Consider the following 26,478-nt stretch of genomic DNA (forward strand, 5'->3'; position numbering starts at 1 on the left):
TTTAAAAGTATGTTATGGGAGCTATATCTAAATCTGAACCGATTTGGCTGATATTTTCCATATCTTACGAAAGCCCCAAAATATTTCGCTGCCCGAAATTTTGAGAAAATACGTTGATAAATACGTCAATTATGGCCAGATCGGTGATAAATATATATGGCAGATATACCTAAATCTGAACCGATTTTTTATTCAAAATCAATAGCGTTTGTCTTTTAGCCAATGTAAAACTCTGTGCCAAATTTGCGGACTTAAACTGCGAGTTGTATTTGCACACAAAATTACATATACAGACAGACAGACGAACATCGCTAAATCGACTCAGAATTTAATTCTAAGACGATCGGTATACTAAACGATGGGTCGCAGACTTTTCCTTCTTGGCGTTACATACAAATGCACAAACTTATTATACCCTGTACCCTGTACCACAGTAGTGGTGAAGGGTATAAAAAAGAAAAAAGAAATTTTAACTAAACTGTATTAAAAAAGCAGATGTCACGTCGATTTCACAAAAATAAATATTTTTCGACAATTTTACACAGAAAAAATTTCAAGAAAAGTTTTCCAATTAAAATCTCAATTGAGTTTTAAGAAATATTCAATTAAAAATTTCATTGATTCAACTAATCTTTTTATTGAAACTAAAATCAATCACAAAAAATAATCGTATCAATTAATTTTTTAATTGGATCAATTAATTTCGTTATTGAATTAGAAAAAACAATTTTTTTGTCTATAATTTTCCCCCCATTTTTAGTTCAATTAACTAACCTACACAAAAAACGATTAAAGTCAAGGAAACTTTCTCAAAACGTAATACTTTAACTAAACTGGCTTTACTGACATATAGGGTTTACTTTTTTTGTCGTAACCCATTATAACAAAGCATTTCGTTAAGTGCATTAAAATGTGAACAAGCAATTATTACCCAAATAACCCAATATGTCATATATTAATTAAAATTTATTAACTATACAATTGAAATAATTGACTAGCCCAAACAACAACAATCGCAGTAGCTTATCAATATTCTCCATTATACATGATTTAGCAAAAAAAACATTTTCTCAAAGCCCCTAAAAATATGTCAAATTTTTCTTTAAATCAATTTCATTTTTATTTTCAACATTTATTAAAAATTTTCTTTACATATTTTTTTTAATAGTTCCCTCAATCCAATCATACAAATATGCCACACTAGCATAAACACCAGGATAATCACCCAAAGCACAACTGCGACCCCAAGAGACAATACCAGCGAGTTCACCATTAACCACCAAAGGACCACCAGAATCACCTTGACAGGCATCTTTGCCACCCTCACCCTCAACACCAGCACACAGCATACTATCCGTAATGCGACCAGGACCAAAGCCCACAGCATAGTAATCATCACAACGTTCATTACTCACAATTGGTACATTGACAGCCAACAATTGATCTGAAGCATAACCACCCGATTGGGTTGTACCCCAGCCTGTTATGGTGGATTTCGAACCATGTGTAGGAACTTTAGTGGCCAGGGGAATAGGTGCCATAGTTATACCATCCAGAGGTAATGGTGAGCCCAAGAACATTAGAGCAACATCGTTGGTATATATGGAACCATTATAATTCTCATGCATAATGATTTTATCAACTCGTGCCACAACACCATCGGCAGCATTACGAATGCTGGTGCCAGCCACAATGACGAAGTTCTCTGCATAACGACCATTAACACAATGAGCGGCGGTGATTATAACATTCTCATTGTAGATAGATCCACCACAGGTATGTGAAAAAGCACATGTGTCACAGGATTTGCGTCTCATAGAAATTTGATAGGGATGATTGGCTATATTGACAGGATAACCGCCTACTATGCGACCATCAAGTCTCAAAGATGGTTCAATGTCATCGATATCATTATGTTCTAATGGCAAAGTAGCTCCCAAGGCTATGGTGACTCCAAAAAGTAAAATTGTTAGAGAAACTAATTTGCACATTCTGATCGGAGGTTTATGGAGAAACTAAAAATTCTATCAAACATATTCCTTGCACAGACTTTATGACCATGAAATATTTTTTCCAGATTATCAATCAAATCGCCGATAGTAAATTTAAATGACCGCAAAAGATTAGATGGCAATTGAGGTGTTTAGATATTTCACACTGAAAGAAACAACATGGTGAGAACGAGAAAGTATGTTCGACATTGGAATCCAATAGTGATATTTAGAGAATTTTGCTTTAGATCAGAACGAGAAAATTAAACTCGACTCCATACCCTAATTCTGAACTGAACGAACAAATGTTCACCAGTACTTTGTTTACTGAAAAAGTACCAAAAAAAGTACTAATGGATCAACTTTATCAAACCTGCTTCCAAATGCAAGCCAATGGAATTTTTGGAGGATTTTGATTTAGATTAAAACACGAGACACGAACTCGACTACATACCCGAGCGAACTGATGTTCGCCATTAATTTGTTAACTAAAAAGGTACCAAAAAGGGTACAAATATTTTAATTTTATCAACCTTGTGCTTTCAAATGTGACTACACATAGTATATGTCTACACTAGCTTCTTTTCATTTTTGAGTATTTTTTCAGTGTTAATGCCTTTATTCCACAAAAGCCAAAACATTATCAATTATAGCGATATCATAACTTTCGATTCTATTTTCTAATCTAAGGCTTTAAGCATAAAATAAGCATAAAAAGTGTAAAAGCTCCAATAGATGGAACCTTCAGTTTGAAATCCGTAATTCCAGAACATTGCAACTTCAAGGAAGAATCCTCAAGGAAGTAGCCTCTGTACTTCAACCCTAAAAATACCAAGTAATGTTACCAAAGAAGGCAGTAGAGCCTATGAGTATCTACAATGTTATCAAATAGTCTATGTGAGTCGGGCTCAATTTTTTTTTTTGAATTGCTTAACCCCAGCTATATATTCGACCCTCACCACAAAGCAAATGATATTTTGTCAATCTTTTTGTAAAGAAGCTTCATGGTAAGGGAAATATTTGAAGAAACAAATATGAGACTGAAATAACAGACTGCAACTTCTAAGGGAGGTAGGGCTCAATTTTCTTTGGAATAACTCAGCCCCCAGCTATATATTCGACCCTCACAGAAATGCAAATAAAGTTTTTGTCAATCGTTTTGTAAAGAATTTTTTGTAAACGTTTCATGGTAAGGTTATGGCCACACGAGGCGAATATTTGAAGAAAATTAGTTTCACATAATTTTCTAGAGGTATTTTCCGAAATACCGAAACTATTTGCAGAATATACCACTAACTTGAGGGTCTGGGTGTAATGACGACATTTTTTTTTTAATTTCTTTCAAATATTCTCTCCATGGGACCTTGCAGTAACCTCATTCATATTTAACTCTCTTATTTTAATTTGCGATTTATTTCAGTTTTTACAATAAAACCTTAACCCCAATTTACATCTCCTTGGAAGTTTTTTCGATCCAACCTCTTACGGATGCAATATCAGCATATACTCCAGGATAGCCTGGGGCAGCACATCCAGCGCCCCAAGAAACAACACCAACCAATTTGTCATCAACCACCAATGGGCCACCCGAATCACCTTGGCAGGTACCTTGGTCAACGGCATAGGCACAGACCATGGTCTCCTTAACGTCTGAACCATAACCATAATCACTGGAAGCACAAGTCTTATAGTCCAAAATATCAACTTCAACTTCTTGCAAATTTTCAGATAAATCGCATGTAATGAAGCACGTAGTACCCCAGCCAGTGACAACAGCTGTTGTACCGGTAGCGGGTGTCTTCTCCACCAATGGAATATAACGCACATTCTTCGACTCTCTAACTGGAGTAGCCAGTTTAACTAAAGCCACATCATTCATTTTACTGTTTGGATCAAAGTTATCATGAATTTTAAGTGATTTGACGGCAACTAATTCGCCACCCATGTTGTATTTGGAGGCACCAAGACGTACTTTAAATTCGTGGGCCTGAATTTGATAGTCTTTGAGGCGCTCAAAGACCATCATACAGTGGGCCGCAGTAAGTATGATATCTTCAGCGATAATGGAACCACCACAAAAGTGGCTGCCATCATTTGTTTGTAATGAGACCTGATGGGGATGTTGTTGTATGGTGGTATAAACACCATTTACAATACGACCATCCAAAGGGATATTAGGCAAGAGCCCCCCAAAAACAGGGATCGAAAATGCAAAACCAATCAGACAACGTAGATACATTTTTTTCGACCACGAAAGTAATAATGAAACTGTTCGTCACTTTGCAAAAGTTGATATTTTATAGTCTAGAATTTTCGGAAGTAATGTGAAATTTCAAAGAATATTTTCTTCTTATCACTGTTGAGACTTTTTAATGCAAAAGGTATTAGGGTGGATTATTCGTAACGTAATGTAAAGAGCTTTTGAAAGATTTATGACGAACTTGAAAATTGCATGGCTCAATTGTTGTTAGAGATAAAAAATTCCACTTTTAGAAAATTCCATACACAGGAAACCCTTAAGGAATTTCATACACTTACAGCGAATGAAGAGAGTATGGAGACCTACTTGGCAAAAATGTCCGACACAGACAAAACGTGACCCATCTGGTTCTCTGGTATCGTATATACGTCAAGTTCTCTGATGTCTTGTACCCGATTATTTTCACTACTGTTGGAACTGAGTTACCATTAAGAATTTCCAAAAAAGTGGCACAAACAGTGTCATTCGCATTAAAAGGTGGCTCACTAATTGAAAAAAGTGGCATACATTTAAAAAATTACAAATATAATCAAATTTTCCTAGAAGTATGACCTCCAGTTCATCTATAATCACATCTTTTGTCCACCTTAGTTCTAAATTCAATATTTTTTTTTTTTTGAAGCAAAGATTATAAACTTTATTTTAATAAAAATTTCATTATTTGAAAGAAATTTGTCCTTAATAGTCTGTAAATTGCGCATCCTAATATTTAGTTTGCATAATCTTTAATTGGCGTAAATATTTTTTTTTCAGTGTGAGTGTTTCAAACCTTCTTTAAGGGATTTCATCGTAATGTAAAACGACCTTTGGACTCGGCTATATAAAGAATGACCCCAGTCATTTAGCTATACATGGAGTCGGGCAGCATTCAGTGGTAATGAACAAGTTTTGCACTGTGCTTTCGCAGCAGACTTTGGTTTCACTGTTAACAAACATTTTAAGAAAATTAGTGTGAAATATTTTTCCAGAGCTATTTTCCGAAATACGGAATATTTTCGGCATACCCCAATAAATTCATATTGTCTTGATACACACATGGACTGATGATACTTTTTTCTCTCAATATCATCTTGCAAACAACCGCAATCATATCTAAATCTCTTATTTTAATTTGCGATTTATTTCACTTTTTACAATAAAACCTCAAACCCAATTTACATCTCCTTGGAAGTTTTTTCGATCCAACTTCTTACGGATGCAATATCAGCATATACTCCAGGAAAGCCTGGTGCAGCACATCCAGCACCCCAAGAAACAACACCAACCAATTTATCATTCACCACCAATGGGCCACCCGAGTCACCTTGGCAGGCATCTTTGTCAACGGCATAAGCACAGACCATGGTCTCCTTAATATTTGAACCATAGCCATAATCACTGGAAGCACAAGTCTTATAGTCCAAAATATCAACTTCAACTTCTTGCAAATTTTCAGATAAATCGCATGTAATGAAGCACGTAGTACCCCAGCCAGTGACAACAGCAGTAGTACCGGTAACAGGTGTCTTCTCCACCAACGGAATATAACGCACATTCTTCGACTCTCTAACTGGAGTAGCCAGTTTAACTAGAGCCACATCATTGATTTTAGTGTTTGGATTATAGTTATCATGACTTTTAAAGGATTTCACGGCAACCAATTCGCCACCCATGTTGTATTTGGAGGCACCAAGACGTACTTTAAATTCGTGGGCCTCAAAGACCTGCATACAGTGGGCGGCAGTAAGTATGATATCTTCAGCAATAATGGAACCACCACAGAAATGCCTGCCATCATTTGTTTGTAATGAAACCTGATGGGGATGCTGTTGTATGGTGGTATCAACACCATTCACAATACGACCACCCAATGGGATATTAGGCAAGAGCCCCCCAAAAACAGGGATCGAAAATGCAAAAGCAATCAGGCAAGGTAGAAACATGTTTTAGTCCACGAAAGTAATAATGAAAACTGTTCGTTACATTGCAAGAGTTGATATTTTATAGTCTAGAATTTTCGGACGTAAATTGAAAGAATATTTTCTTCTTATCAGTAGATATTAAGGTGGATTAATCGTTAAGAACTTTTGAAAGATTTATGGCCACTTTTACAAAAGTCCATACATAGGAAACCCTTAAGGAATTTCATACACTTACAGCGAATGAAGAGAGTAGGGAGACCTACTTGGCAAACATGTCCGACACAGACAAAATGTGACCCATCTGGTTCTCTGGTATCGTATATATTCCAAGTTCTCTGATGTCATGTACCCAAATAGTTCTCACTACTGTTGGAACTGAGTTACCATAAACAATTTCCAAAAAATGGCGCAAACAGTGTCATTCGCTATAGAAGCTGGCTCACTGATTGAAAAAAAGTGTCATACATTAAAAAAAAATCCAATTAATAATGTCCACAAGTTCATCTATATCACTACTTTTGTTTACGTCAGATCGAAACAGGAAATAATGAAGAGGTATGTCCGCCTTGCATAGAAAGTGTCGCGTCGTGGATACAATCCCTGCTTCGACCGAAGACCAAAAAGTTTTTCAGCGGAGGAGTTTCCTCAATACTCAGTAATGTCATCAGCATTACACACAAAAATTTGTTTTCTGATTCAATCACGAAATTAATTGATCCAATTAATATTGTAATTGATATGTCTTCAATCACAGAAATGATAGTATCAATTAAAAAATAATTGACAGTCAATTAAAAAATTAATTGATCCAATTAAAAAATTAACTGATACTATTAATTTGTGTGATTGATTTTTATTCCAATTAAAAAAATTGTTGAATCAATTAAATTTTTAATTGAATATTTCTTAAAACTCAATTAGGATTTTAATTGGAAAAATTTTCGTGAAATTTTTTTCTATGTACTGAGTGTTGTTTACAAGCTTCTCTAAGTGGTTTCACTGCAATGTGAAACGCCGTTTGGACTCGGCTAGAAAAAGGAGGTCCTTTGTCATTGAGTTAAACATGGAATCGGGCAGCACTCAGTGATAAAAGAGAAAATCATCACTACACAAAAAAAAAATTCTGATTCAATCACGAAATTAATTGATCCAATTAATTTTTAATTGAAATGTCTTCAATCACAGAAATGATAGTATCAATTAAAAAATTAATTGATGGTCAATTAAAAAGTTAATTGATCCAATTAAAAAATTAATTGATACTATTATTTTTGTGATTGATTTTTGTTTTAATTAAAAAAATTTGTTGAATCAATTAAATTTTTAATTGAATATTTTTTAAAACTCAATTAAAATTTTAATTGGAAAAATTTTGGTGAAATTTTTTTGTGTGTATGGTATCACAATGGACATTATAGTCTAATTGAGTCTGAAATATGAGCCTAACCTAAGAGGTTATGGTGGCATGAAAATTTAAAAATTATGTCCTTTGGAGGCCAAAGTTATCAGGGCTTAGAAAAATTGGCATAATTTCGTATTAAGTGGAAAAACGTCCACATGAAAAATGTGGCAAAATTAGCACTAAAGTAGGTAATAGGAAAACGATGTGCTTATAGAAAATATTTCACGAAAATGTTTTAATTGGATCAATTAATTTTTTAATTGATACTATCATTTCTGTGATTGAAGACATTTCAATTAAAAAATTAATTGAATCAATTAATTTCGTGATTGAGTAAGAATTTTGTTTTGTGTTGAAGCAAAAGACAAAAGATGCAATATGACATTATCATCATGTGTACATGTTTCACTGATTGCGACAGAGATTTACCAGGACGCAATTCATTCAAATTGTTCCAGAGCACCTCAGCTTTTCAGCGGTCACAAGCTTGCAATACCATAGAGTATTAATTGACTAAGTTTGCGTATACAGCATACGATATATGCTCTTGGTAAGTGGTTTACCTAGATTTTGTTGGGTAGGAACTTCCTTGACAGACTAGGCAGGATCAGAAAAATTTAGTTATCTCTACTCCAACTTAATCATATTGATAGCATGAGTCATGACTTCTTTCCCATTCATGTGCCCAACTTCATAACAACAAAGCCATTAAGAAAAACCACTCTTGCTAATGATCAGCTAATCCCATTTATTTTATTCTCATAATAAAAATTTACAATGCCTTGGAAGTCTTTTCAATCCAGCTACGGAGAGAAGGAACATCAGCATATACACCGGGATAACCAGCCATGGCACAGCCTTTACCCCAAGAAACAACACCAACCAATTTACCTTCAGCAACCAAGGGGCCACCAGAATCACCTTGGCAGGCATCCTTGTTAAGAGCATAGGCGCAAACCATGGTTTCTCTGATTTGAGAACCGTATTTGTATTCACTGGAAGCACAGGTTTCCTCATTAACAATACCAACTTCGACTTCTTGCAAAGTTTTGGGTAAAGTATTGCAAGCCAAGAAACAAGTGGTGCCCCAACCGGTGACAACAGCTGGTGTACCATTGGCAGGAGTCTTCTCGGCCAATTTAACATAACGGATCGAAGCAGATTCCTTGACGGGACGAGCCAATTTGATAACAGCAACATCATTCACCATTGTCTTGGGATTGTAACCTTCATGGAATTTGAAAGCCTTAACTTCAACCAATTCACCACCTTTATGGTATTCAGTGGATCCGAGACGAACTTTGAATTCAGAGGCCGAGTAGGATTGCATGCAATGGGCAGCAGTAACGACAACATCTTCGCTAATGATGGAACCACCACAGAAATGGCTGCCAGAATTACTTTGCAAAGACACTTGATAGGGATGAGCTTCAATGGTAGTATCCACACCATTGACAATGCGTCCTTCCCAATCGTTGGAGGAAGGACCGGCGAAGGCCGAGCAGACCAAAGCAAATACGGTTACAAAACGAAACATTTTGTTACTCCAAGATGTAAAACAAAACTGATAAAGTTCCAAGCAAACCGTGGCCCAATTTATAGGGCATGAGTTTCGATACTTGAAAATATTTTCAGTAGGATTTGCACGGGAATTGCACTTATCTTATTTCCGTATAAAAGATAGTTATGAAGTGCAGATATAACTGGAATTATAGGAATTAAGTACTTATTGTCCAGTACTTGTATGTGGCATAGAAATGATGGTGCCATAATATTACGTTCTACTCTCATTAAATGTAAAACATCCACCTACTGCAAACCTACTTGCAAACTTTAGTATAAAAATTATTGCATAGTTTTAGGCGAACGGATTTAGATCCCATAGTATTCAGTTTGGTGAGCAACGTTGTTCATAATTCTATTTCTACTCATAATCTAACAAGTTCACTTGGATCCAAAGTCTTGATCGATAGATGCGGCTTCTTTAAACTAAAGATAGGAAGGAAGTATAGGAAGCTATCTAGATTCTAGAATCTAGGCCCTGTAAAATTAAAATTACCTTATAGATCTTGGAAAAACTTTAGCGTTTGCCCAACATTGTTTATTATTTTTTATGAATTTGAATTGTCTAAATAATGAATTCCTGAATATATGTTATACTTATCGATTTTTTTCAATTACCCATAAATTTTATCCATTTTGAATTACTTTCGTTTTGTTTTGTTTTGTTATTGTTGGTTTTGTACTTTAATCACTGTTGTTGTTTTTTTTTTTTTTTGATTTCAGCTTAAAACCATGCATTGACTAAACTACAAGTGTAGCTTAACCAACAGAGGAAAAGAATTACATTTACTAAAAATTCGCTGAATTGATATCGATAACGTCTATTGTTAATATTAGCTTTATAAAATTTAGCTTAGTGTATCTAAGCTATCTATTCCTTAAGATCCTTACTTTCACTTCACAACACAAAAAGGAGCAATGTCTGGACTGGCTGAGCGTTATCGTGATGCAATATCGTATCTTTCCAAATATTCTGGCAGTTTACCACGAATTATTCGGCTCAAAAACGAATTATTCGGCTCCTTTGTTCCCTTTGAGTCAGCTGTTCGCAAGTAAAAACATAGACAAATTAAAATAGAGACATACCTTGATAATTCACCATGGTTTTGTTTATTTGCAGTGCGCAGTCATTCCACTCAATTGCTCAGTCAAGTGACTCAATTTCTTTTTAGAAAACGAGAATTACCGTGCAAATCAGTCAATTTGCATTAAAAAAAGGTGTGAATGCATAGAATTTTACATGTTTTTCCAATATTTGGTGTTTCATCAAAAGAACAAAGGAAAGAAAACAAATTAAAGCCAAATTAAAAAACACTATATCATACCCTAAACCACCATTACTGAATTAGTAATCATAAGCATTTGTGGGGTAACATATAGGTCTGGGAGATAAACCGCAGTTGCATATTTAAGAAAATTAAGGGGTACATGTCTATGGGTGCTTTGTGTCAATCTGACAATGTTGCCAGGGAAAATGTTCGGCTTACCCTACAAGGACAAAAAAAGTTCCCTACTTTCCTATACATTCCCAAACAATTTTCCCTACTATATTTTTCGTTAAATTTAAAAAATTTTACAAAACAAAAATGGTTCTAAGTACTTTATTATCTTAAAACATGAATATGCAACGTATAAATATAACTTAGAATATAAATTTGTATTACCACCACGGTTGCCACAGTTGCTAGAATTTTACCCAAATTAGTAATCTTTTTTGTTAAATCTCTATAAAAATAAAATTGTGGAAAAAGTTTTTATAAAAAAATTTTTGTAATTAATTTTTCTATAGAAATAAAATTTTGACAATAAATTCTATAGAAATAAAATTTTGAGAAAAAATTCCACAAAAATAAAATTTTGAGAAAATTTTTTATAGAAATAATATTTTGAAAACAATTTCTATAGAAATACAATTTTGACAAAATGTTCTATAGAAATAAAATGTTGACAAAATTTTCTACAGGAATAAAGTTTACCACACATTGTTAAAGATCAAGCCTTGCCGGCTTCTAATTTCCTCCTCTAGAGCCACCAAAATGTAAAAATTATTACAAATTGTGTTGAGTGAAAATGTCCTACATTGTGGCCCTACGTCCCTACAAGACGCTAAATATTAGAAAAACCCTACATATAGGGAATTTCCCCTACTTCTAGCAACACTGGTTGTGTTGATATTGCACCTACGGGGTTAGTATGCCACTAAATTTGAGCCCATTATTAAAAAAGAGAAAATCGTTAAATTAGTGTGGGTAATAAATACAAATTTGTAAAAATCGAGCAATATTCTTATGTAAGAGCTACAAGTACGTATAAGTACGATCGGCTAGTACATCAAAATTTGAAATTTGAGTAACATTGGTTAATAAATAAGAGTACTATGGCCAAATTTGGGAAAATCGAGCGATGCATATATATGGAAGCTATATCTAAATCTGAACCAATTTGCATAATATTTTGCGGGTTTAATTAATACCACAAAAGGTTACCTTGTGCAATATTTGTGTAAGATCAGTTACGAAATGAGGCCTGTATGGTCAAACATAAGGTTATAGGGGCGAATTTTTCAAAATCGGGCAATACATATATGGGAGCTATATCTAAATTTGAACCGATTTCGATGAAATTTTGCACATATAGTTAGTACTATAGAGAACTGGATCTAGCGAACTTTTAGTAAGATCGGTTAATAAATAAGGGTTCTATGGCCAAATTTGGGAAAATCGGGCTATATATATATATATGGGAGCTATATCTAAATCTGAACCGATTTCGACGATTTTTTGCACATATAGTTAGTGCTATAGAAGACTACATTTAGCCAAATTTGGGTAAGATCGGTTGATAAATAAGGGTTTTATGGCCAAATTTAGAAAAATCGGGCGGTACATATATATGGAAGCTATCGCTAAATCTGAACCGATTTCGATAATTTTTTGCACATATAGTTAGTGCTATAGAAGATTATATTTAGCCAACTTTGAGTAAGATCGGTTGATAAATAAAGGTTTTGTGGCCAAATTTGGGAAAATCGGGCGATATATGAGAGCTATATCTAAATCTGAACCGATTTGGATAAAATTTTGCAGACTTGAAGGGCGATAGAAAAGATTACCTTTTGGCAAATTTGGCGACGATCCGTTTGAAAAAACGCGCAACGTGACCCCATTTGTCGAAATCGGGCGATACATATATATGGGAGCTATATCTAAATTTGCTCCGATTTCTTCCAAATTCAATAGCGTTCGTCCTTGTGCCCAAAAAACTCCCTGTACCAAATTTCATCAAAATCGGTTAATAATTGCGACCGGAATCCTGTGAACAACAAATACATGGACAGACGGACGGACGGACACCAAGCGCTAGATCGACTCAGGAGGTGATTCTGAGTCGATCGGTATATATTTTATGGGGTCGAAAATCAATATTTCTGGTAGGCACATTTTTTGGCCGATCAAACTTATTATACCCTGACCACTATGTGGTTTAGGGTATAATGACTCAATTGCAGACGAAAAAGAGCCCTCTACGGTATGCAGACAAACTACAGCTCTGTGAATTCACTTGAGATGTCTATACCTTCCTTGGTCTATGGTAAAAACATAGACCAATTGAGTGATTTTTTAATTTGGCTTTAATTTGTTTTCTTTTCTTTGTTCTCTTGAACAAACACCAAATATTGGAAAAACATGTAAAATTCTATACATCCACACCTTTTTGTAATGCAAATTGACTAATTTGTACGGTAATTCTCATTTTCCAAAAAGAAATTGAGTCACCTGACTGCGCAATTGAGTGGAATGACTGCGCACTGCGCAAATAAACAAGACCATGGTGAATTATCAAAGTATGTCTCTATATTTAATTGGTCTATGGTAAAAATTTTCAATTTTCTAGTTGTAGTTCTTCTTAATCGTACTCAATTTCCTTGCTTTTGAATATTTCCCAATGGTTTCAATCGATTGCGCGTAACTTCGGCCAGTTCTTTCGCGAGTTCTCATCATCAAAATGCCACCAATTTAACATCTTCAAACTTCTTCGAATTTCCTGGCCGTTGTCAGTCTTCCACATCAAAATCTCCACTTCTGACACGAACAAACTCGCATCCCGTACTACGCCATCTATTGACAATCCTGTCATCACTAATTTATGCTCCCAATTTTTTTAAAAATTTTACCTCTATTTGAAAGGTCCAATATCTAAACTATTAACTAAAGATTATTAAGTTTTTGTACTTAATATTGTGTAAATTGCATGTTCTAAAATTTAAGTCGTATAATCTTTCGTATCAGATCAATATTTTGCCAGTGCAGAACAGTCCATACAAATATTGCTAAAATAAAACAGGTCTATTGTATTGTTCAGTGGGAGAGATTTCTATCTATCCCTTTTCCTCATACCAAATTTTTGATATCTTATCGTCATCGATTTGCGCCATCACATAATTTCCAAAAATTTTAACTAATGAAATATTCAACACATACAAAATGGAAAGTTTCGACACGCCCTTTATACCCTACACCACTGTAGGGTATAATAGCTTTAATCTGTATGAAAATGGAACTAACAGATATATCGTTGCTAAACGCTTGCAAGGCTATATTCGCAATACAAACAGAAATTTCTTATTTTTACATTTATTTAAAAAAAATCTAACATTCGAAATTATTCTTCGCGCAAAGCCTTAGCAGTAGCCTCGACCCACTTGTGAAGAGAAGGAACATCAGCGTAAACACCTGGATAACCAGCTCTAGCACAGCCATAACCCCAGGAAACGACACCAACCAATTTATTTTCAGCAACCAATGGGCCACCAGAATCACCTTGGCAGGCATCCTTGTTCTCGGCATAAGCACAGACCATAGTTTCTTTGATTTCGGAACCATATTTGTATTCGCTGGAAGCGCAAGCCTTCTCATCAACAATGGCTACATCAACAACTTGCAAAGTCTTGGGCAAGCTAACACAGGTCAAATAGCATTTGGTGCCCCATCCGGTGACAACAGCGGAAGTGCCGGTTTTAGGTGTAGAAGTGGCCAAAGCAATATAACGGATTTTAGATGATTCTCTAACAGGGGTCTTCAATCTAATGACAGCAATATCGTTGACCATAGTCTTGGAATTGTAACCCTCATGGTATCTGAAAGATTTGACTTCAACCAACTCACCACCGGTATTGTATTCAGTAGAGCCAAGACGTACTTTCATTTGGGAAGCGGTATAGGATTGCATACAATGAGCGGCAGTTACAATAATATCCTCGCTGATGATGGAGCCACCACAGAAATGGCTGCCCGAGGTGGTTTGCAAAGAAACCTGATAGGGATGTTTCTCAATAGTGGTGTCTACACCATTGACAATGCGGCCATCCAAATCATCGGGCAAGAAGCCGGCAAAGGCACAGCTGACCAAAGCGAAAATGGTTACAAAACGAAACATTTTGATTACTAATAACGTTTGCCACTTCCATTTGGCTTTTATAGGAAATAGTTTTTTGATTTTCTAATACATAGTCCCACAGCCATCTTATCTTAATCTTGATATTGGGGTTGAGGTTGCCATTTCGCCAATGTAGATCAATGTCTTCCACAATGTGGCTGGCTATGTTCCAGATAAGACTATGCCAACTATTTATCTTCTATAGAAAATTACCTTCAGCGAAAAATATTGTCTGAAGAGCCAACTATACACACTGCCAAGTTTGTTATGATTTTAGCATATTTTAATCTTTGAGTGTATCGATAAATATTCGCGTTTCACCAAACACCTATCATTCGCCTCTATTATCAACTGTGTGCTATGGATACTGATAGCAGCTCGCTACAATGTTCTATGATAAGTAAAAGTCAATGGGAAAATATGAAAAAGCTGCTTCGATATGAAGCGAGGATTCAAACGTTGATTGAGCTTTCCCAAGATGAGTCGATTTTTTGCAATCATAAAATCGACTTATTGACCTTTTCCAAAATTTTTTCGAAAAACTTTTGCCACTCTGATTGAGGTATCTCCAAAACATGCATTCTAAACGCATCAACCGCTTCTTCGTGTGTCGAAAAACATCGAAAAAGTCATTCGGTGGCAAGGCAGAACTATACGGCGCATGACACATGAAATGGATGTTTTCAGTGGCCAAAAATGCTGATGTTACAGCCGATGTGTGAGAGCTCGCATTGTCTTGGTGATCCATCTTCGACGGCTGATTTTCCTGATTTTGTTAGAAGAGAACTGACAAACAAATGGTTGTGTACCGCCAAGGAATGACTGTCCTTCTTTGCTCTAGTGGTACGATTGTGATATATCCAGTTTTTTCGAAAAACAGGCAATCATTTACTTGGAAGTGATCCGTGCGCAAGCAACTTTTGTGGGATTTGGCTCATCATTAAAAACCCATATAGGCGACTTCTGTTTACTTTTGGGCTCATAAGCATAAAGCTACGATTCATAACCTATTACAATGTCATAGGCGTGCTTCGAAGCACCGCGATCGTATTTTTGAAGCATTTCTTCGACCTTTTTGAGCGATTGAAAAATTGTGTGGAACCCAACGCTAACAAATTTTTTCGGCGGTCAAATTTTCATGCAATATTGGATGTATGCTGATCCCACTAATGCCTAAGGTTGTCTCAATCTCACGATAGGTCCCATGATGATCTTGCATATCAGTTAACGCACATCATCAATGGTTTCCGGGGCAACAACTGATTTTCGACGTCCCTCACGAAATTCGTCTTGGAGTGAACTACGACCTCGTCATACTATTGATAAATATATGTCCGTGAGCCACCGTGGTGTAATGGTTAGCATGCCACCGTGGTGCAATGGTTAGCATGCCCGCCCGGTCGTGGGTTAGATTCCTGCTACGACCTAACACCAAAAAGCTTTTCATCGGTGGATTATCCCACCTCAGTAATGCTGGTGACATTTCTGAGGGTTTCAAAGCTTCTCTAAGTGGTTTCACTGGAATGTGGAACGCCGTTCGGACTCGGCTATAAAAAGGAGGTCCCTTGTCATTGAGCTTAACATGGAATCGGGCAGCACTCAGTGATAAGAGAGAAGTTCACCACTGTGGTATCACAATGGACTGAACCGTCTAAGTGAGGCTGCCATATAACCTAACCTAACCTAACCATGCCCGAATTGCATACAAAGGTTGGCGGGGTTCAATCATCAAGGCTAAACAGCAACTTTGTCAAGTACGACAAATGCAGCTTGTACGTGTAGGCCGGGTTCATAGGCGATCTCCAAAGCTGAAATATAATTCGGCGTACATCTGGAAATTTCGAAGTATGAATTCCCCCAAATCAAGTCGGTAGGATAAAAACATAAAAAATATTAATCTTGCCATATAGGCCGATAAACGTTTTCATTGCCCAGCATAAAAAAAATTGGAAGTTATTCCACAAACATTTCTTTTAAAGCGCATCCTGGAATCCCCCATCAAGTCCACAAACATTTCATTTAAAGCGCATCCCGGGATCCCCTTCGATTTCTTTTCACTTCCGATGCAATCCTTTTGGACAAGTCTTAGAATGTACGGAATTAGGCCGTTGTAAGTGAAAATTAAAGTTTTGGACAATTAAATTTCGCATAAAAGAATAGAAAATCAATAAAAAGTAAAAAATAATCAAATAAACAAATCATCCCCGCTGGGATTTGAACCTGTGCCTTTTGACTTTTTCTCTTGCATGGAAGTTCTTTTGAGAAGGTTTTGCAAATAACGATCATTTTTAATATTTTGTTTTAATGGAAAAAATATATTTATACAAAAATATATGCCAAAAAAAAAAAAACAAAATAAAATAAAAAACGATGTATAACATAAAAAAAAATATTTTCATTCATAGCAATAAACAACATCTCAGGAAGTATTTAGAATGTCATGCCTTGGAGCTCTTCTCCAGAGGACAGCCTGCATACTGAGATTCTGTCCGGGCAGTATAGAGAGACGAACCATATGGCCACGGAGCATGTTTATCATAACAAACCGACATACATTATACCAAGTATAGAGGAGTGGCAAGACAGGAGGATACCCTTCGGAACCCTGAACATGTATACGGACCGGTCAAAGATGGAGGAAGGAACGGCCAGCGGAATCTATTGCAGTGAACTACAAATAAGGGAGTCTTACACGCTGGATAGTGATTGCAGTATTTTTCAAGGTTCTCACTGAACAGCATAATATAACTCTGTGCTGGGTACCTGGGCACTATGGGATAATAGGAAATGAGGAGGGCGCTCGTGGAACGAATAATGTCCTAGCGGACGTTTTTCCTCCACTGTCTTCCTATCATTCCAGAATAGAGGTAAAATATGACGAACTATGGCGAAGACGCTGGGTTTCTTCGGTTGGTTGCGAGCAAACCAAATTGATATGGGACGAAAAGAAACGTAGGAACTGCGAAATTTTGATGTCGATGAACAGAGAAGAATTGCGGCCACTGATTGGTATCATAACAGGACATAATACACTTGGGATAACACATGGTAAGAATAGGACTTAAAGACGATGATATCTGTAGATGGTGCCTGGATCCGGAAGTTACGGAGGACTCGTACCACTTCCTGTGCCAGTGTCCAGCTTTATACTTTAGAAGAAACAAGATACTGGGCTCCTTTTTCGTTCAGGCTCTCACTGATCTGCGGGAGTGCAGCTTAAGGGACATACTTGAATTCATCAGGGCCTCTGGTTGGTTGTTCTGAGATTTCTTTAAAAGAGAACGAGTAGGAGGAAGCTCTGGGACAAAGCGGACCGCATCGGAAGGAAGAATATGGAAAGATCACATCGAGGAATCACAATGGACCTATACTGATCTAAGTGGACATCAATTTCAACACAAAAATTGATGTCATCCTCTACAACCTAACCTAACCTAACCATGCCTCGGAGTCATATTAGGTCCATTTGAATAGACGTCCATTTGAATGGACATCAATTTCAACACAAACATTGATGTCATCCTCTACAACCTAACCTAACCTAACCATGCCTCGGAGTCATATTAGGTCCATTTGAATAGACGTTTTGATACATTGTGTTCAATGGCGTTTGTGGCTGAGTGTGCTAAGGCGTTCGGTTATGGTGCCAACAGACCAAGGTTCAACCCCCGGTGGAAGCGAAGAAGTTTTTCAATTTGTAAAAATTAGATAATAAGAAAATAAAAGTGTAATAAAGTGAAATTGGAAAAAAAATGTTTTTTAGTTTTTTAAATTTCTTTATCCAAATGAACTTCCAAGGCACAACTTCTAAAGCAATGCAAAGGATCAAAAAATTGAGAACTTCCGTCCTATGACAAGCCCATGTAAAATGCATTGGAGATGATCAAAATTTACACTACTTCCGGATCACAAATTCGGGATCCAAACTACTTTTTTGGAAGCTTTTCTTTTTCTGGGTTAATCTGAACTGCAGCAACCAAAAATATGGAATTTATTTGCACAACTTTATTTTATGCAGCGCAAAGTTCAAACTATAACCTTCTTATTTGTCATCAATAACTTAGTTCCTTTTCTATTGAATTTAATTTGCTGTACTAGGAATTTCTAAATATTACCAAATATATATACAATTATTTTGTGATATCAGTTTAATAATTTTGGCAAAATACTTATCATTTAAATTGACAAACATATAGAAATGCACTCATAGATAAATGCATTAATTGTCTAAATAGCAAGAAGATAAGCACGAAATTAATTTCATTAATACTTTGTTTGTTTTTTTTTGGCCATTTAGTATAAATACTGGATCAGTTTGGCTACTGAATGCAGTCAGTTTTATTTGACATCAACATGTTCCGTTTCGTAGCCGTCTTAACCTTGGTAAGCTGTGCATTTGCCGGCTTTTTGCCCGATGAATTGGATGGCCGCATTGTCAATGGTGTAGACACTACCATCGAAAAGCATCCCTATCAGGTGTCTTTGCAAACCAACTCAGGCAGTCATTTCTGTGGTGGCGCCATCATCAGCGAGGATATTGTTGTAACTGCCGCTCATTGTATGCAATCCTATACCGCTTCCCAATTCAAGGTACGTCTCGGCTCTACCCAATACAATACCGGTGGTGAGTTGGTTGAAGTTAAAGCTTTCAAATACCATGAGGGTTACAATTCCAAGACCATGGTCAATGATATTGCTATCATTAAATTGAAGACCCCTGTAAGAGAATCCTCCAAAATCCGTTATATTGACATGGCCACTTCTACTCCTAAAACTGGTACTCCCGCTGTTGTCACCGGATGGGGCACCAAATGCTATTTGACCTGTGTTAGCTTGCCAAAGACATTGCAAGAAGTCGAAGTAGCCATTGTTGATGAGAAGGCTTGCGCTTCCAGCGAATACAAATATGGCTCCGAAATCAAAGCCACTATGGTCTGTGCTTATGCCGAAAACAAGGATGCCTGCCAAGGTGATTCTGGTGGCCCATTGGTTGCTGAAAATAAATTGGTTGGTGTCGTTTCCTGGGGTTATGGCTGTGCTAGAGCTGGTTATCCCGGTGTTTACGCCGATGTTCCTTCCCTTCACAAGTGGGTCGAGGCTACTGCTAAGGCGTTGTAAAAAGTAAAGAACTTTTCGCATTTCAATGCACACTGACTAATAGCTCATACACATTAAGCTCAAAAACTACTAAAACTTGATTTGAAATCCATTTTCTTTATAAGGCAAATGACAGTTGAAATCTAGTTAAAGTGGATTTTGAAAGTGTAATGTGAATGAGTCTGTTATTAAATAACACTATACATGCATTGTATATTAATTGAAAAAAAAAAAAAATAAAAATGTATTTTATAAAAAAGAACTATGATTTACATTGGGGCCATATATCATCATGGGCCATAAAATCTGAAGCAAGTTTTAGGCAACTTTAGGCAAAAGTGTATTTATGATTTATCAGTCGAAATGGTGACATTACGAGGAAAATACTTGTATTTTGGCCATTTTTGCCGAAATCGGAAATACATATAACAGGTTGGCTGATAAGTCCCCGGTCTGACACATAGATAGCGTCGCTAGTATTAAATGCATATTATTTTTATATAGTACCAACCTTCAAATGGTTCGTGTCAAAATTTGACGTCTGTAAGTCAATTAGTTTGTGAGATAGAGCGTCTTTTGTGAAGCAACTTTTGTTATTGTGAAAAAAATTGAACAAAAGGAATTTCGTGTTTTGATAAAATACTGTTTTCTGAAGGGAAAAAATACGGTGGAAGCAAAAACTTGGCTTGATAATGAGTTTCCGGACTCTGCCCCAGGGAAATCAACAATAATTGATTGGTACGCAAAATTCAAGCGTGCTGAAATGAGCACGGAGGACGGTGAACGCAGTGGACGCCCTAAAGAGGTGGTTACCGACGAAAACATTAAAAAAAATCCATAAAATGATGTTGAATGACCGTAAAATGAAGTTGATCGAAATAGCAGAGGCCTTAAAGATATCAAAGGAACGTGTTGGTCATATCATTCATCAATATTTGGATATGCGGAAGCTCTGTGCAAAATGGGTGCCGCGCGAGCTCACATTTGACCAAAAAACAACAAAGTGTTGATGATTCTGAGCGGTGTTTGCAGCTGTTAACTCGTAATACACCCGAGTTATTCCGTCGATATGTAACAATGGATGAAACATGGCTCCATCACTACACTCCTGAGTCCTGAGTCGACAGTCGGCTGAGTGGATATCGACCGGTGAATCGGCTCCGAAACGTGGAAAGACTCAAAAGTCCGCTGGCAAAGTAATGGCCTCTGTTTTTTGGGATGCGCATGGAACAATTTTTATCGATTATCTTGAGAAGGGAAAAACCATCAACAGTGATTATTATATGGCGTTATTGGAGCGTTAGAAAGTCGAAATCGCGGCAAAACGGCCCCATATGAAGAAGAAAAAAGTGTTGTTCCACCAAGACAACGCACCGTGCCACAAGTCATTGAGAACGATGGCAAAAATTCATGAATTGGGCTTTGAATTGCTTCCCCACCCACTGTATTCTTCAAATCTGGCCCCCAGCGACTTTTTCTTGTTCTCAGACCTCAAAAGAATGCTAGCAGGGAAAAAATTTTGCTGCACTGAAGTGGTGATCGCCGAAACTGATGCCTATTTTGCGGCAAAACCGAAGGAGTACTACCAAAATGGTATAAAAAAATTGGAAGGTCGTTATAATCGTTGTATCGCTCTTGAAGGGAACTATATTGAATAATAAAAACGAATTTTAACAAAAAAAATGTGTTTTTCTTTGTTAGACCGGGGACTTATCAGCCAACCTGTTATATGTGTGGGAGTTATATCTAAATGTGAACAGATTTCAACCAAATTTGGCATGCATAGTTACATTGTTAATTCTACTCCCTGTGCAAAATTTCACGTAAACCGGATTACAACTTTGACGTCTATGGTCATATGGGTTAAAATCGACCGAAGAATATATATGGAAGCTATATCTAAATCTGAACCGATTTCAACCAAAATTGGCATGAATACCCCGAAGGTTAATTCTACTCCCTGTACAAAATTTAAAATAAATCAGGGCAAAACTCTGGCCTCTGTGTAAATTTGATGAAGGATATATATATATATATATATATATATATATATATATATATATATATATATATATATATATATATATATATATATATATATATATATATATATATATATATATATATATATATATATATATATATATATATATATATATATATATATATATATATATATATATATATATATATATATATATATATATATATATATATATATATATATATATATATATATATATATATATATATATATATATATATATATATATATATATATATATATACATATATATATATATGGAAGCCAAATCTGAATTGATTTCAACCAAATTTGGCACACTTTACGACATTGTCAATTGCATTCCTTGTGCAAAATTTGAATCAAATCAAGCTGAAATCAGGCTGGCTTCTGGGCCCATATTAGCAGATATCGGGCCAAAAATATAAATGGGAGCTATATCTACAACGGAACCGATTTCTTCCAAAATCAATAGGATTCTACTCTGATCCAAAACACAAATTTGTACGTAATTTGAAGTCCATTGAACTAAAATTGCGACCTAGACTTTGATTTGACAAAAATGTGTTCACAGACCGGACAGACGGACGGATGGGCATGGCTGGATCAACTACTCAGGGGTCGTCCCTGAGCAATATTGCCAAAGACACCACGTGTCTATCGCGTCTCCTTCTGGATGTTTCAAACATATGCTACTAACTTATAATACCCTGTTCCACAGTGTGGCGTAGGGTATAATAACTATTTTTTTTTTTTTGCAAAACTTTCCACTGATAAGGCATTTTTGACGCACTTCATTTTGTTTGTAAATAAAGAACACCCATTTCAATTTATTTTTGGAAATCAAATTCACAATCAAAAAGTCGTAAGACTATGTATAACAATAGCAAAATAGGTACTTCTGATGATAATAGACACAAATTTCGTTATGATAGCAACGTTTTCTTTAATATCTTTTATATAAGCTTTGCGACAGAGATGATCGGGTGAATAAAATTTCAAATTTTAATCATGATTATGAAGCGTCTCTCGCTTATTTATACTTTGAAGTTAATTGAAAGTTGGTTTTTTTTTCATCTTTGGAACTGGTCAATTGGCCTCCTAGATCGTGCGATATAACGCCTTTAGACTATTTTTTGTGGAGTTATGTTAAAGCTCATGACTATACAGACAAATCCGCTTCAATAGATGCATTGGAAGACAACATCGAAATATTTGATACCGGTCGCAATGTTGCAAAGAGTATGTCACAATTGTACTAAGCGGATATACCATTTGAGGAGCAGTCGCGGTCTACATTTGCATGAAGTAATCTTCAAACATTAAATTAAATGGACCTTACCATCGATTCAAATAAAGGTTAAGTTCGATTCAAATAAGGATTAAGTTTTATTTTTAAGAATTTTCCTATAACTCCTAAAAATCACCCTTTACTGCTTAACTCGACTCACGCTTCGTGCCTCAGTTTCACGAATCACGACAATTTCCAAGCACTTACACATCTCTAATCATTTGCGTAAGGAATTAAAATAACTTTACTTATAAATAATAAAAATAAAATAATAAAATCACATTTTATATAAAACAAAATACAAAGGTATGAAGACAAAGTCTATTTAGATCTAAGATATCATTTAAAAAAATATATATAATCTCTTAAGTATGTCTAATATGGCTGATTGATTGATTATGGAGGGACACAAAAACATCGAACACGCGACTGTCCGCTTCATAATGAAACCAAATTGATTAGGAAGCATAATTCCGAAAATAGTTTGTTATAGAAGAGCGTGTAAGAACGTCAAAAATCACATTCAAGATATTAAACTATTTGTAGTGGCCCTTAATACGTAACTGAATTCACTTAAAAAGAGAGAACAACAAATCAATTAAATGTTCAAGGACAAAATTTTAGAACTAGAAATAAAATGTTGACAAAGGTTTAGAACTAGAAATAAAATTTTGACAAATTTTTCTCTAGAAATAAAATTTTGATAATATTTTCAATAGAAATAAAATTATGAAAAATTTTCCATGGAAATAAAATTTTGACAAAATGTTCAAAAGAAATACAATTTTGACCAAATTTTCTATAGAAATAAAATTTTGACAAAATTGTCAAAAGAATTACAATTTTGACAAAATTTTCTAAAGAAATAAAATTTTGACAAAATTTTCTTTAGAAATAAAATGTTGACAAAATTTTCTAAATAATTAAAATTTTGACAAAATTTTCTATAGAAATGAAATATTGACAAAATTTTCGAAAGAAATAAAATTTTGACAAAATTTTCTAAAGAAATAAAATTTGACAAAATTCTCTAAAGGAATAAAATTTTGATAAAATTTTCTATAGAAATAAAATTTTGATAAAATTTTCTATATAAATAAAATGTCGACAACATTTTCTATAGAAATAAAATGTTGACAAAATTTTCTATAGGAATAAAATTTTGACAAAATTTTTTATAGAAATAACATTTTGAGAACATTTTCTATATAAAGAACATTTTTAGAAAATTGTCTATAGAAATAAAATCTAGAGTATTTTACCCCACAGAGGGAAAATTTCTATAGAAAATTTTGACAAAATTTTCTAAAGAAATAAAATGTTGATAAAATTTTCGATAGATATAAATTTTCTATATTAAGAAATAAAATTTTGACAGAATTTTCTAAAGGAATAAAATTTCGACAAAATTTCCTAAAGAAAAAAAATTTGACAAAATTCTCTAAAGAAATAAAATTTTGATAAAATTTTCTATAGGATTAAATTTTGATAAAATTTTCTATAGAAATAAAATGTCGACAAAATTTTCTATAGAAATAAAATTTTGACAAAATTTTCTAAAGAAATAAAATTTTGACAGAATTTTATAAAGAAATAAATTTTTGACAAAATTTTCTAAAGAACTAAAATTTGCACAATTCTCTAAAAAAAATAAAATCTTGACAAAATTTTCTATAGAAATAAAAATGTTGACAAACTTTTCTATACAAATAAAATTATGACAAAAATTAAATAAAATCGACATTTTCTAAAAAAAATAAAATTTTGATTAATCTATCTCTAAGAAACATCCTAATTCTCATCCTAATTTTATAAACACTCCACCATTATTTCAAAATTTTCTATTGAAATAAAATTGTGAGAATATTTTGTCTAAAGAAAACGAAGGTCCTCCGAAAAAGAAAGGAAATGATCTTAGAGAAAATATTTTTTTTTTTTTGGTTTAATTCCCAATTTTTATTGTGCTTTTACTTCAAAATATTTTTATAACCATTTTTTGTAAGAAAAATATAAATTAGACTTTGCGAGCAGTTTCCACAACCCAGGAGCGGAGAGCGGCAACATCGGCATAAACACCAGGATAATTAGGCATAGCGCAACCAACGCCCCATGATACAACACCAACCAATTTACCACCAGACACCAATGGGCCACCAGAATCACCTTGGCAAGCATCCTTACCCTTGGAGTAAGCACAGATCATGGTTGGACGGACGTTGGAGCCATAACCATAAGTGGAGGAGGAGCATACTTCTTGGCTAACCATTTCCACCTCAACGAATTGCAAAGTAGTGGGGAGAGTAAAACCTCCAGATTGTAAAGTACCCCAACCAGAGACAGCTGCGGCAGCACCATCAACTGGAGCCTGAGTGGCCATTTCGATAGCCTTGATGGTAGGACCAAATGTCAAGGATGAGCTCAAACGGATGACAGCAATGTCGTTGACCATAGTAGAGGGATTGTAGCCTTCATGATTTTTGTAAGCAGCCACAGATACCAAATGTCCACCAGCATTCCAGGTAGTGGAACCGGCACGAACCTTCAATACCGAGGTGGAAACACCACCTTGCAAGCAATGAGCAGCAGTAATGATGATGTTGGCCGAGTAGACAGAGCCACCGCAAGAGTGGGAACCACTACGTTGAAGAGAGATTTGCCAGGGGAAAGCACCAATTGTGGTAGCGGTACCACCGACAATGCGTCCATCCAATTGGGGCAACATACCCTGGGGCACTTCAGCAGCCAAGGCGCAGGCTACAGCCGATAACAAAATCACGAACTTGAACATGATGATTCCACATAAGTTTGATGCACAACTGTAATCACTGAATATTGGGAGTTTTCGATAGATGGGTGTATTTATATGGGAAATTTTCTGTAACAGATATTGACCTAATGTATGCGTAATAGTTGACGTCTTGTAATTATTAAGCCAATGGTCATTGACAATTTTAAGTAACTTGCATATAAGTCCTCAATACCTTATCTAGGCGATTTTGCCCAAGTGGCACTTAACTTTTTTACGATGCTTGTAACATTTCATTAGAAATTTTACAATATCTGTGTCGACCAAATGTTCTAAATTTTAAAATATCGACGGTATGTTCTATAAAAAATATATTAGATAATTATCTTTTGAACTGAAATTTTAACAAAATATTTAAAATTGTTGCAAAGGAAATGTGATTAATAAGGATGCTGATGAGGAATGTGGCAGTTCAAGCTACTCTCGTAGTTCAGTCAATGCATGGTAGAGGTGTGCACGTGACACAAAATTGTCGTGACTAACGCGTGAGTCGCATAAAATACTTACTAGTTGAATTCGTTTATAATTTTAGTGACATCCTAGGTGGTAAGAGTATTATAACGCACTCCATTTTAAACATACTCATGTTTTCAGTCAGGTTCTGTAGGTAAATCACTCATAAAATTATTCGTGATTCACGACATTTTTCGTGAGTCACGACATCTAAAAGATTTTCGTGCGTGAGTACAAATTTTCTTTTCGTGAGCG

General features: G+C 35.2%; 7 protein-coding genes across 7 annotated transcripts; 1 reads left to right on the forward strand and 6 right to left on the reverse strand.

Annotated features, from left to right (window-relative positions):
- Positions 1-1,095: 1,095 nt before the first annotated feature.
- On the reverse strand, positions 1,096-2,024 carry LOC142240932 (trypsin zeta-like). The gene has a single exon (XM_075312678.1). The coding sequence runs from the start codon at positions 1,989-1,991 to the stop codon at positions 1,149-1,151; it is 843 nt and encodes a 280-aa protein (XP_075168793.1). The 5' UTR covers positions 1,992-2,024; the 3' UTR covers positions 1,096-1,148.
- Positions 2,025-3,385: 1,361 nt separating this feature from the next.
- On the reverse strand, positions 3,386-4,268 carry LOC142240934 (trypsin-like). Its single transcript, XM_075312680.1, has one exon. The coding sequence runs from the start codon at positions 4,228-4,230 to the stop codon at positions 3,439-3,441; it is 792 nt and encodes a 263-aa protein (XP_075168795.1). The 5' UTR covers positions 4,231-4,268; the 3' UTR covers positions 3,386-3,438.
- A 1,084-nt stretch (positions 4,269-5,352) lies between these two features.
- Positions 5,353-6,211, reverse strand: LOC142240952 (trypsin-like). Its single transcript, XM_075312697.1, has one exon. The coding sequence runs from the start codon at positions 6,171-6,173 to the stop codon at positions 5,406-5,408; it is 768 nt and encodes a 255-aa protein (XP_075168812.1). The 5' UTR covers positions 6,174-6,211; the 3' UTR covers positions 5,353-5,405.
- A 2,071-nt stretch (positions 6,212-8,282) lies between these two features.
- LOC142240955 (trypsin-like) lies at positions 8,283-9,133 on the reverse strand. Its single transcript, XM_075312700.1, has one exon. The coding sequence runs from the start codon at positions 9,089-9,091 to the stop codon at positions 8,327-8,329; it is 765 nt and encodes a 254-aa protein (XP_075168815.1). The 5' UTR covers positions 9,092-9,133; the 3' UTR covers positions 8,283-8,326.
- Positions 9,134-13,735: 4,602 nt separating this feature from the next.
- LOC142240945 (trypsin-like) lies at positions 13,736-14,571 on the reverse strand. The gene has a single exon (XM_075312690.1). It carries the CDS (start codon positions 14,551-14,553, stop codon positions 13,780-13,782), a length of 774 nt encoding a protein of 257 aa, XP_075168805.1. The 5' UTR covers positions 14,554-14,571; the 3' UTR covers positions 13,736-13,779.
- Positions 14,572-18,866: 4,295 nt separating this feature from the next.
- On the forward strand, positions 18,867-19,912 carry LOC142240936 (trypsin-like). The gene has a single exon (XM_075312681.1). The coding sequence runs from the start codon at positions 18,880-18,882 to the stop codon at positions 19,669-19,671; it is 792 nt and encodes a 263-aa protein (XP_075168796.1). The 5' UTR covers positions 18,867-18,879; the 3' UTR covers positions 19,672-19,912.
- Positions 19,913-24,890: 4,978 nt separating this feature from the next.
- Positions 24,891-25,802, reverse strand: LOC142240944 (trypsin alpha-4-like). Its single transcript, XM_075312689.1, has one exon. The coding sequence runs from the start codon at positions 25,750-25,752 to the stop codon at positions 24,979-24,981; it is 774 nt and encodes a 257-aa protein (XP_075168804.1). The 5' UTR covers positions 25,753-25,802; the 3' UTR covers positions 24,891-24,978.
- Positions 25,803-26,478: the final 676 nt, after the last annotated feature.

Source organism: Haematobia irritans, chromosome 5 (assembly GCF_050003625.1).
Source record: "Haematobia irritans isolate KBUSLIRL chromosome 5, ASM5000362v1, whole genome shotgun sequence".
NCBI lineage: Eukaryota > Metazoa > Arthropoda > Insecta > Diptera > Muscidae > Haematobia > Haematobia irritans.

Coding starts and splice junctions, on each gene's coding strand:
- LOC142240936 (XM_075312681.1), top strand. CDS start 18,880: ATGCAGTCAGTTTTATTTGACATCAACATGTTCCGTTTCGTAGCCGTC.
- LOC142240952 (XM_075312697.1), bottom strand. CDS start 6,173: ATGTTTCTACCTTGCCTGATTGCTTTTGCATTTTCGATCCCTGTTTTT.
- LOC142240934 (XM_075312680.1), bottom strand. CDS start 4,230: ATGTATCTACGTTGTCTGATTGGTTTTGCATTTTCGATCCCTGTTTTT.
- LOC142240932 (XM_075312678.1), bottom strand. CDS start 1,991: ATGTGCAAATTAGTTTCTCTAACAATTTTACTTTTTGGAGTCACCATA.
- LOC142240944 (XM_075312689.1), bottom strand. CDS start 25,752: ATGTTCAAGTTCGTGATTTTGTTATCGGCTGTAGCCTGCGCCTTGGCT.
- LOC142240945 (XM_075312690.1), bottom strand. CDS start 14,553: ATGTTTCGTTTTGTAACCATTTTCGCTTTGGTCAGCTGTGCCTTTGCC.
- LOC142240955 (XM_075312700.1), bottom strand. CDS start 9,091: ATGTTTCGTTTTGTAACCGTATTTGCTTTGGTCTGCTCGGCCTTCGCC.